The following is a 12214-nucleotide window of genomic DNA, read 5'->3' as shown; positions in this document are numbered from 1 at the left end:
AGACAATTTCAATTTGATAAGCTTGGATAGATGGGGTAACATGCTTATTATGCATTTCGGATAACCATTCCCTCAAAGAACTTCCGCATAGTTCCATCTTAATGGTGAACGCTGGAATTGTAATTTTCTGCTTTCTGGCACGCGCTGATAGCATATAAATCGAATCATTAACTTCTTTCGGTAGCGGAACCGTGTTAAGAATATCATTTAGAGATTCTGACGTGAAAAGGTGTTCAGAACAGGCCAAAATTTGCACAATATTGGCATGATTTTTCGCCATCATCATGGTCTTGAACTCCCGGGTAATTTGTTTCCGCTCAATATCTCGCTCCGGGACGTCAGTAACTGTCAGGAAAATGAATTTAACCGCTTTATTGTCTCGTGTTCCCAACACAAATCCGAAAGATCCGGATCCCAGAAAGTTTTGAAATCGTGTTAAATCTGCAAAGTTCTGCTGTACCCCGATGGGGCCCGTGGACGCGTTAATAGAAACGGACTCGTTTCGCCTGAAATGCACTAGCTCAAGATTTTGCAAGCGATCGGCAGGACGTCTCTTCGTCATTTTAATAATCAACTCTTTCACATTTTCAATTTCTGGATGATTCGGTACAACGCTGGTGTCATTTTCCTGCACTAACTTATACTTCAATTCCGACGATAATACCTTATCCGGCGGTAAAAGTACGGCCAGGAAGAGCAGCCCCACCGAAAATATATCGAACGTTGTTCTACAAGTATCCCTGCTTGAGCTCGAGTTGGCTTCGGGAGCATGATAAAAACTGGAGTAATATGGCAAAGAATCAACGCTAAATTCACCTCCGTCTTGAGCATAACAATTTATATGGCGGCAGAATTGAAAACTTGAAATTTTTACGGGAACAATATACTCCGTCGTTAAAGTATGGGAAAACATGACCGCTGTCGGATAGATGTGACGATGCACGATATTATTTCGGTGGAGATATCTCAATCCGTCCAGAATTCCGGAAACGATTTGATACTGAATTTCCAATAAATTTTCTGCCCTCTTTTTCTCAATTTTCAACCAGGATAACAAATCCGGACCACAAAGGTCACTTTGTACACAGAGAGAGGGAGGAACCTGTCGATGGTTGCAGAACTCTTGCAGCGTTCGTTTATGAAAAGTGAGCTGATTTTCAAATCTTGCCGTTAAAATTTCAATCTCTTCGATTTTCCAATCTTTGAAGGACACGTTGTAAATTTTAGTCAAGTTTTTATGGTTCACTGGTTTAAGTAGGTGAAATGGTGCAGCAAATTTTTCCCCATAGCCAATTCTAAAAAAGTTGACTTTAACCGCGAATATGGCTGTTGTGTCACTGGTTTCGAAAATTGGACCAAATTCTCCAAAACTGAGAAGTTTTTGGAATTTCTGTTGTGTCAGCCACGCGTGGGAGGGGTGATCCGATGACTCCATTATTCTGGTGGAAGAAGAGTGTAACTATTATTGTTGTCTTAATTGCATGGAAAAAATTAATATGCATATTTACATAAGTTATGGTAAAGAAGTTACGTACCGTTTAATAATTTGTAACTTTGTAGGTAAATATGTGTACTATAAAGTAAGGATGAGAAGTGGAGGCGTTTATGTATGTAAATAAAATCCACATACAGATTTACTTTACAATCTATGCATACCATGACTGGGCAAAGATTGATGATCACATTGTTGTATGTATGTATGTAAATACAAATGTTGAAAGATATTACGGATCCTTAATGGATAACCAATTTGAGGATTATGCAGTTCTTGTTGGAAATGTTTTTATACAAATTGCGTCAACTACATAGTGGGAAGAGGAGTCTCCTCTTTGGCTTCCTCCGTGCACAACGTATCTCTCTCTCGCTCTGGATCCTCTTCCATCTGGGTCGCGGGTGTGCCAGGGCAAGTAAAGTGTGTCCTAAAGGCTTTTCGCCACGTGAGCCTCGTCCACTCATACCCCCCACCTGCGTGCCTAGTGACACCCCCTGCCACACCCGTCCCAGCAACGACAAGCTGAGCCATCAGGCGAAGATGGATTCGCCGGACCCAGTGCACGGGAGGATCTACGCCTTGGAGGGACTCCCCAGGTAGGTTTTTGTTTGGTATATCGGGGTGGTGACCGTGGGGAGTGGTTGTTTGAAAAGTGGCGGAGGGGGTCGTGCATGACGGGCGGCGGCATAGTCTGGTCTACGGGGGTCCCATGACCTGATTGTGTTGTGATGGGGGAAGGGGCAAGTGGGGGTGTCGTCGGCCCCGGCTACGGCTACCATGGGGGACGTGGGCAAGATCCCGCGGTCCGTGGACAGCCCCCGCCCAACAACCTTCACCTGTCTACTTCCGCATGCAGACGCCACCCTCATTTTTATATCACCACCACCACGGAATCCGCCTATGTATCACTGCCATACATTTTCCTACCTGGTGTCCAGCAGTTATGGGCCGAATGGTGTATTGGGCCACATTCCCAATACATGTAGAGGTTTTCCGAGACCATCTCCGGTTTTCCCTCTACACCCATACTGCTAATATCTATCTAAATGTTTTGTATGAAATGAAAATGATGATTGTAAAAGCTAATGCTACATCAATCTTGAATAAATACCTACCTACCTACCTACCTGCCTACATAGTGGGAAGAGGATAATGCTGGTCTTGTTTCACCTGGATTAGCATATGCATGATTTATCTGTTTATATATTTAGATAATTGTAATTTTCTTTTATCGGTAGGTCAAGTTCGGATAATGAATTTCAAATCCCTCTAAGCAAGGGAATTTATTGTTTGTAAATTTCTTGAACACATGAGTGTTTTGTCATTATCTGTCAATCGTTGTGGGATCGCGTACTGCCTTCGAATCATTTATTCTCATGCAAAATGTGTTTCTACATATGTGGACATGTGTAAAGGTTAAGTAAAAGAGGCAATTTAGCTCGGGAAAAATTTATTAATAGCACATTATATATCGAATTAAGATTATTGCAATGTATGTACACGAAAATTAGATACCCAGTTTGGACCATAAATAATTTAATCACACACACTACTCGTTAGATATTACTTTATTTAGAGTGATTTAGGATGAATAAGCCAGATACACAAATAGTTCAGATCTCACACAAATAGTAAATTATCAATTTGGGAACGTCCATATATTACGTTATCAAACACCCACCCCTATAAATACATATACTCATGTTATGCTTAACACCAGTAAGATAGCCATCCGAAAACCTCGCATGCATGTTTTGATGACGTAATATATGGACGTTCCCTACTTTGCCAGCGACAAATAAAGCATACATGCGTACATATATCCAGATGAGACGAATAACCAGTTGGACGCAATTTAACACAATATTTGCACAATAAGAGCTCTTCGTCAGATACATAGGTAATCAATTTCCTTTCATATGTGCCAACATTTGTATCTATTTACATACATAATAAATACATATTACGATGTAGTGATCAATCTCAGCTACATATGTGCTTATTCAGTCACCCACAACTTACTTCACGCTTATCCTCAGTTTATATCTAAAATTAAGCATAATACATACATACATCTCTACTCAAATCTGATTCAAAGGTACGTATGAACATAATTTCTTGCACATAATTTATGTCTTAACTCTTAGAAATCCAGTCTTAACATAATACTACATAAGCGGTATTCATTCATACATATCGATATGACTCTACCAAAGTGATATTGATGAGTAATATTTACCGTGTAGTAGTAGTTCAGTATTGAAATTTTGCCATATCGGTAGCAAATTTTTACTCACCCGTATAACTTGAATCAGAGGTCAACGCAGACCAATTTGGTGGCAGCGGCGTCATCAATTACTCATAATTTTTTCGGTGGCCGAATCATGTATGAATAAGAAATCAAACTTACGGTCGGCGGCGTTGACCTCTGATTTGAATACCAAGCTGTAGCACCTTTAATACCTAAAAATCGATACCTGCGTTACAATATTAGATTTCTAAGAGTGTACTAAATTTTTTATGTAACTATATAATTGTAAGACGGCAGCAATATCTAATACCCTTTTTCCACCAGAATTACACATGGAATCTATTGATGACCCTTCCTGGCTGACGCAACAAAAGTTTCAAAAACTCCTAGGTTTTGGTGCATATGGTCTGATTTTCGAAACCAGTGATACCACATCCATCTTCGAAGTTAAAGTCAACTTTTTAAAATTAGAAAATGCCACCCCTATGAAAACCTTGGCTGCACCGTTTCACCTACTCAAACCGATGCATCACAAAAATTTGACGAAAATTTACAACGTATCCTTCAAAGACTGGAAACTCGAAGAGATTAAAATTTTACTTGCAAAATGTGAAAATCATCTCACTTTTCATAGACTATCACTCAACCTTTTCTGCATGAATGGGCAAATTCCTCCCTCTCTGTGTGTACAAATTGAAACTTGTGGCCCAGACTTGTGGTCGTGGTTGCAAATTAGAAAAACATTGGGTACAAAATTGTTCGAAGTTCAGTACGAAATCATTTCCGGAATTCTGGACGGATTGAAATATCTCCACCAAAATAATATCGTGCATCGTCACATCTGTCCGGAAGCTGTCTTGTTTTCCCACACGTTAACGACCGAGTTTATTCTGCCCGTAAAAGTTTCAAGTTTTCAATTTTGCCGCCGTATAAATTGTTATGATCAAGACGGAGGTGAATTTAGTAAGGATCCAATGGATAATTTCTTTAACGAATATCAAGCACCAGAAGCCTACTCAAGCTCAAGCAGGGATACTTGCACAACGACGTTCGACGTATTTTCGGCGGGGCTTCTCTTCCTGGCCGTGCTGTTACCGCCGGATAAGAAAATGTCGTCTGGAATGTACTATGAACTAGTACATGAAAATGACACCAGTGTTGTACCTGACCATCCCGAAATTGAAAATGCGAAAGACTTGATTATTCAGATGACACAGCGACGTCCCGCCGATCGCTTGCAAAATCTTGACCAGGTGCAATTCAGACGACAGCCCGTTTCCGTACACACGTCCCCCGGTCCAGGGATCGGGCTACATATTTCTGCAGAATTGACATGGTTGGATGAAACACATGTTGAAAATTTCCTTGGCTCAGGATCATTCGGATTTGTGTTAGGAACACGAAGTAAGGAAGCAATTAAATTCATTTTCCTGTCAGAAACGGACGGACCGGAACGGGACGTTGAGCGGAAACAGGTTACCCGAGAGTACAATACAATGGTGTTGGCGAAAAATCATGCTAATATTGTGCAAATTTTGGCATGTTCTGAACAGCTTTTCACGTCAGAATCCCTAAATGATACGCTTAACACGGTTCCGCTACCGAAAGAAGTTAATGATTCGATTTATATGCTATCAGCGCGTGCCAGAAAGCAGAAAATTACAATTCCAGCGTTCACCATTAAGATGGAACTATGCGGAAGTTCTTTGAGGGAATGGTTATCCGAAATGCATAATAAGCCGGGTACCCCATCCATGCAAAATTTTCAAATCGAGATTGTGTCAAATTTACTGACGGGATTTAGATATCTACATTCTCACAAAATTATACATCGCGATTTTAAACCGGAAAATGTTTTGTTCTCTTATTCGCCAAATCAGAAATACATACTGCCCGTTAAAATTGGGGATTTTGGCCTGGCTCGATTTTTACTACAAGTTTCCGAAGAAAAATTGACGTCTCGAGTGGGAACGAATTCATATCGAGCACCGGAAGCGGAGAGGTCTTTTTATGGGGTACAAGCCGACATATTTTCACTAGGCTTGGTATTTTGGGAGGTGCTGCAGCTACTCGATCCAAAAGTGAGGAGGTCAATGTTTTACAAGTTGGTGCACGACTATGAAAATCATCCCTTGCTTGTGAAAGACCATCCAAAGTTGGTGAATGCGAAGGATCTAGTGGTCAACATGACGAAACGGCTGCATCGCGAAAGGCTGCAAACCATGGAGGATGTGGTTCTACAATTGTGCTAGGTCGAGTTTCATTATAAGAAAGGTACGGAAACCGTTACTTACCTTAGTTAGTTCCGCTTTGGAATTAATAATATTAAAATAACCGGAATTATTGTAAATATATGTAGGACCACCGTTGAAAATGAAGCCTCCTAATTTCAGTTTGGCCGACCATTGGTGACCATAAAAATCCCGGCATCTTCATTCATGCCATGAATATTTACATAAGTACTTAAATTTGCAAGTAAATTGATTAGCAGATTGAGCTTTTAAATTATCCAAATTATCAGTATTTTCAAGTATTTTGCAGCAAAATATTTAATTTATATGAATTACCATTACATATATCATCCAATTAACTATGTATTAGTACATATGTATTATGTAAGCACGTTGGGCGCACGCACTTCAAATCATTTACTAGGACATTTCCATGCCCAAAGTGTTTAATATTTTGTTGTGTGGACATTTTGAAGGGTTAAGCAAAGCAGACAATTTATGTATGTATGTAGCTCAGACGGCATTTATTAATAGCACATTAAGACAAGGGTTATTTTTAATCCACCAGATTTAATGGATTTTTGCATATAAATGAATACAGAAGTTGGTACAGGCTGACCCAACTGTGCAAACCCGTTTCGCGTCGATTTCACCGAATTTGATAAGAAAAATTGCAAGTTGAGTTCGGGGTGCAAGGATAAATCTAGCATGTATATTTTTAAATTACATGCACCCATCCCCTTTTCAGAAATTTGAGAAGGAAATTTGAAAAAATGTGAAAGTCAATGCACACTGGGTAAAACAAAAATTAGACCACAGGTTGCATTTCAATTACATAAAAGTCTGGTCCATTAAATGAGACCCTTAAGACGATTGTAAAAGGGAATTATGTAGATACCCGGCTGTACTATAAACATCTTGCTAAACGCAGTATTAAATATAATATTAAGTATTACTTAATGTTAGCATTTTGTTAAAAACTATTATGTCTGATTTCGACCCGGAAAATTTTATACTAGTAAAAACATATTTAAGTGAGTCATCAAATGGACATAAATAATTTCAGTTTTATATTTATATTTACATACATAACTTAATTCATATTTACATACATATGTACATATTATGTTGAGAAAGGGAAGTACAAATACCTACAGTAATCAGTCAAACTCTTCAATTAATCATGAATCGAGTGATCTCATTTTTCATTGACAGGCCCGCAAATTGTCTCTTCACGCAACAAAACACGAATACACTGCGACATCAACAAATTTCCCATGCTTATTTATTTACACAAGTTTCTCTCTTGATTTAAATAATTGAACTTGATCAGTCATCAATTCAGAACTTTTACCCTTGAGTGATCAGTGTCAAAATGTATGTATGCATGCATTGTTTGATAAGGTTCACTTGTTCAATCTCGATATAGGGACCCTACATAAGGCATTTCATCTATTTCGGAGAGTTTTGATCACCACCTCCCTCAATTCATGAACATGTCCCATGCCATAATTAATATATTTACAATTATCCCCTTGATCGGTCTCTCATACTTACTGCACGACCCGTGAATAAAAGTCACATAATTTTGCGTTATATAAAATAATTTATTGCGTAAATATACTTATTACAATGTGTTTAAATTGACGTGATCTCATAAATATGTACAGACCTAACTAGTTTTTAAGTGTAAATTACACATATAAATTTGTACTGTGTATAACATGCTCGACACCATATGTAAACTTGTAACAATACGTAAAATTAAATAATAAAAGAATTCAATAACTTGTCGCGAACCACGATTTTATTTTGGAAGTCACTTTTTGACTATTTGTAGTTCGCTATATACGCAAAAATTATTGCAACCTTAAATAGTTATCAATTTACTGATCACTTGAAAATTAATAGATTTGTACTCGCTACCTGGCTAATCTTTCATAAAAATAGTCATTTCCCCTGACCACGGCATCCTGACTGGTGTCAAACGCATCTTCCGTTTCTAATTCCCCGTCGAGAGAAGTTGGCAAGATTTTGGCTGGGATGTGTCCATGCAATTGGCTCGTGTTGGAGTGGAAGTGCACCTGCATTTTTTAAAGAAAATATACTTAGAAATCCAGTATCAATTATACCACGCGTTATCCATGTATGTATGACTCTACCAAACTGGTATTGATAAATAATACCGTGTGGTAATAGTTCCTTATTAAAGTTTTACCATATCCATAAGAAAATTTTTACGAACCGATATAACTTTAGTACCAAGCGGTAGCACCTTTAGTACTGAGAAATCAAAACCTGCCTGACTATACCAAATTTTTAACAGTGGATGTATGTACACCCTACTAATATTTTGATTAAGTCACGTTTCATCGTTATCAAAATTTATTAAAAAACTAAAAACTGGAAATCTTTCAATTTATCAAAATTTGTGGTTACCCTTTCACGAATTTTTTTCTCCAGCATGGGGCTCGCGAAGCGATACAAGTGGTGCACTATAAATCCGTGATTAATGAAATGCACACCTTTCGGTTTCGTCGGAATATTTTTGGTAAACATGTCGATTAGTAGAATTATCTTTTTTGGGGTTGCATTCCTCGCTTGGGCGAAAGTGATGCCGGCGCAGTCGAAAATCGCGACACATTCGTTTCCAGTGGATAAAAAGGAGCGGATCCCTTCGTCCACGATAAATAAAGCGGTGGCGATCGCTTCATCCGCCGGGATTTCGGAGGGTGACCATTTATCTAAAAAGTTTAAGGGATTTGGAAATTTTTATTGAAATTCACTTTATTCTCATCAGAAGTCAGATTTTGATTTTGTCGGAGTATGAATTTTACCAAGTTTCTGAATATTTCGAATTTTTAATAATTCTTGATTTTACGTAAGTTTAGTCTTAAAATGTCGATTCTGGTAGAAATTTAAATTTTGCAATACTTTTCAGTCTCGCTTACTAATTTGTGCCAGTAGAACGAGTCTTCCATGAGGGTCCCGATGCTTCAAGAGGTTAAGGACACCTTTGTCCAAGAACTTTACGGTCGATGGGCGATAAAGTTTGGTAAAATTTTTGTATTTTACCGTCCTCATTTTTATATAGTGTTGCAACTGAATGAAAAAAATAAAAATAAATTAGTTTCAATGTAATAAAATTTATTTAACTTGACGAATATGTCACGTGCATATGTAAGTCATGTGATCGACTTGAGGGTCAATGTGTCTCACCGTTAAGGAATGCAATATCGGAAATATGAGCGACACCAGGGGTCAAAATTTTGAAGGGAAAATTGATCACACCCTTTACGCATGGTCTCTTACGCATATCATGGCCTTGTCCACATCCCATTTCTTCCCACGGAGAAAACCCATTAAGAATTTGTCATCCAGGATATCGCTGTATGGCTCAATTTTTTCATCTTCTATAGAAAAGTAAGCACGATTAGTTATTTTTTAGAAATTTTAGATTCGCATTTACATATGTATGTGCATACTTTGGATTCTGCATTTAAGCTCGGCAAGTGCACTGGCAAATCGTAACCCTTCTATAATCTCGACCATGGCTAAAATTCAACTGTTGGCGTCTTGCATAAATACATATGTAATGATTTTCCAATTCGACGCGCATATCAAATTTATTTAATCAGTACATACATAATGTGTCGAACTTCACTCCGGAATCAGGAATGTGCTGATAAAGCGATATTATTCATTCGTAAATATGTAGGTATTTAGTTGAGAAGTTGCATAATGTGTAGGTAATTATGTAGGTAGGTATGTACATACATACAAACCTATGTAAATAACTATGCATATTATGGTTACAAAGCCAATCGGTGACACGTACAAATTATGTATTGGCCGCATATTAATTTAAGAAAACATGCATTTTGACGAGATTCATGATTCCTTTGTATCCTTCGTATCGTATAAAAATAGTTTAGGATATGTGAGTGTGGAAAAACAAGGGGTCAAGCTTCGTAAAAGTCGCAACCTTAGTAACGCGATTTGTAACTACAAATGTTACGACGCTCACAAAATCTCGTGACCGTCGTAATTTATCTATATTTTATCACTAAAGTATGTAAGCTAGGAATGCGAAGATATAAAGAGTACCCTCATTATAAAATGCTTATACCGTAGGTAATCAATTGGAACAAAAAAGTAGTAGTAGTAAATAGTTTTTTCCAACTTTATGTACTTCAATTCAATAACAAAATTCGCTTAGATATGTATTTATGTATGCTTAGACCAACAAATTCCCCTACAAATTTGTTTAAACATTACAATTGTGTACTAGAAAATAGCATAAATGTTTACATATGCGGAGAAATATACCCTGGCGACCCAACAAGAACAAAATCATGATTTCACGCCGATCCCATGCGGGGAATCACAATAGAAACTACGCTACAAATGAAAATACGTCCGCCGTCAATTCGAACTGGGGATCCCACATGGGTGCCCACCTCTTTCGCATTCAGATTCGACTAGCTTTTCGTAGGTATTTTATGCAACAAATGCGCAATTTTAGCGTGGGACACTAATCCCTTCCCCACCATATTCCCACTCGCTATCGAATCTAAAATAATTGTTACAAAATTTCAATTTTCAATCAAGATTTCATTTTAATTTCATTTGAACCATTGGCGTACAAATACAAATGTTTGGATTATTAGTTTTAAATGGTAATACAACGTATTTGGAAACAATAGTGTTCACGTTTACATTTTGCAATCCTTTAAAGTTATTTAGATTAATTTCAAATATTGCTAAGCTAGAACTAGCAATGGGATAATATTTCACCACCTTTTTACAACTTAAAATTCTACAACTAAATGAGTCGTGGGCTAAAATTCGAACCACTTGAATTATTTCTCCTGTATTAAGTAACAATTAGCAATCGCGTCTGGAGGGCGATACTTTTATATTATCTTTAGTAAATATTTTGGCAATTACTTTTTTGTGCGTAGGATTAGAAACAACAGTAGGATAAACTGTACAACTTTCTTTTTCTACCACACGTTTAGCAACTTGCTCAATCTCACACCTTTTTCCACGAATCATACGTTTCATGTCACCTAAAAAATTCTCAAATGGAAATGCACTTACGTTATCTAAATTTCCGTAATAAATACTGTCATCTGCTACATGGAGTAGCGAGTGCACATTGTAGCTCATAAATGTACTGCCATACAAATCATTACTTTTATCAACAAATTTCCTTAATATTATTTTAGCAACATTATGCAACTCCGCAATATGAGCCTTGTCAGACAATAAAATAAATGTCGCGGTGTGTAGCATAAGAAAATGTCTGTACAAATTGGCTGGTAAAATATTTTTCAAAGCTACAGTTCCGAGATACAGAAGAAATTGACGGAATTCTGTAGCTTTAAAACGATGCAAATCATCAAACGACCTCGGCTTACGCGAAAACTCAGACGGGACAAATTCAGAGATACTTACTAAGAAACACGAAATATTTTTGAACAACCTATTCGGAAGTCGAGTAGCAAGATCGCCAGATTCCCAAGTGTAAAGTAATTTACGCATTACCCCTAAACAAATTAGGTGCATGTAGTCAAGCACCACATTAGATACCAAACCTACATCTAAGGCTAAAACAGGAGAATTACCAAGATGGTGATCAGGATCGCATTTTGATCGAAACCCGGTATCATTTCTTAATCTAGAATTAGAGTTTACAAAACTAGCCTATTTCGATGGTGGTCACCTTCTTCCTCACAACGCTCACACCCATGATATCCCGTGTGACCTTTGATAACTTTTATCATACTACGGGCTGGGGCATCAGCAATGACACAACTAATTCTTACGAAATATTTAATACCATTTATTACAAATCCATCATTTTGTAACATTTTAACCTCTTCTACAAATTTGCTAAAAAACTCCTGTATATCAGACGGCTTAGTCCTTCCACTGTAAAGCGCTACCAATTTTTGCTTGGTCTAACCTAACTAAAATTGGCCACATTTGCCGACCACTACTTTTTGCAATTGGAATACCATCACTGGAGATACTTATTGTAAGAAGCTTTTTCTGATCAGTATTAAAATTGGTCGCCCAGTTAGCTACTAAAGGAAGCTGGGACTCGACCAAGCCATTAGTAATTTCTTGCTTTAGAAAATTTATGATACCAAAATAAACAAACTTTCCGTCCCCCAAGGAATTAACTAAGATACGCCTAGGAGTTGAAAGGCGAGTCTTGGAAGATCTAGGAAG

The 12214-nt window shown here is 37.6% G+C and overlaps 2 protein-coding genes across 2 annotated transcripts; one reads left to right on the top strand and one right to left on the bottom strand.

Annotated features, from left to right (window-relative positions):
- The first annotated feature begins 3493 nt into the window (after nt 1-3493).
- On the top strand, nt 3494-6248 carry LOC110861907. The gene is made up of 3 exons (XM_022111040.2): nt 3494-3590; nt 4068-6017; nt 6103-6248. Exon 2 carries the CDS (start codon nt 4076-4078, stop codon nt 5993-5995), a length of 1920 nt encoding a protein of 639 aa, XP_021966732.1. The 5' UTR covers nt 3494-3590; nt 4068-4075; the 3' UTR covers nt 5996-6017; nt 6103-6248.
- Nucleotides 6249-7407: 1159 nt separating this feature from the next.
- LOC110861906 (alpha-tocopherol transfer protein) lies at nt 7408-9534 on the bottom strand. Its single transcript, XM_022111039.2, has 6 exons — nt 9460-9534; nt 9287-9387; nt 8926-9076; nt 8414-8718; nt 7901-8058; nt 7408-7818 (listed from the first exon to the last, which is right to left on the bottom strand). Exons 1-6 carry the CDS (start codon nt 9524-9526, stop codon nt 7794-7796), a joined length of 807 nt encoding a protein of 268 aa, XP_021966731.2. The 5' UTR covers nt 9527-9534; the 3' UTR covers nt 7408-7793.
- Nucleotides 9535-12214: the final 2680 nt, after the last annotated feature.

The sequence above is a fragment of the Folsomia candida genome, unplaced genomic scaffold, assembly GCF_002217175.1.
Source record: "Folsomia candida strain VU population unplaced genomic scaffold, ASM221717v1 Fcan01_Sc047, whole genome shotgun sequence".
Classification (NCBI taxonomy): Eukaryota; Metazoa; Arthropoda; class Collembola; order Entomobryomorpha; family Isotomidae; genus Folsomia; species Folsomia candida.
The sequence above is the reverse complement of the archived record's forward strand: the minus strand, read 5'-3'. Positions and strand labels throughout refer to the sequence as shown.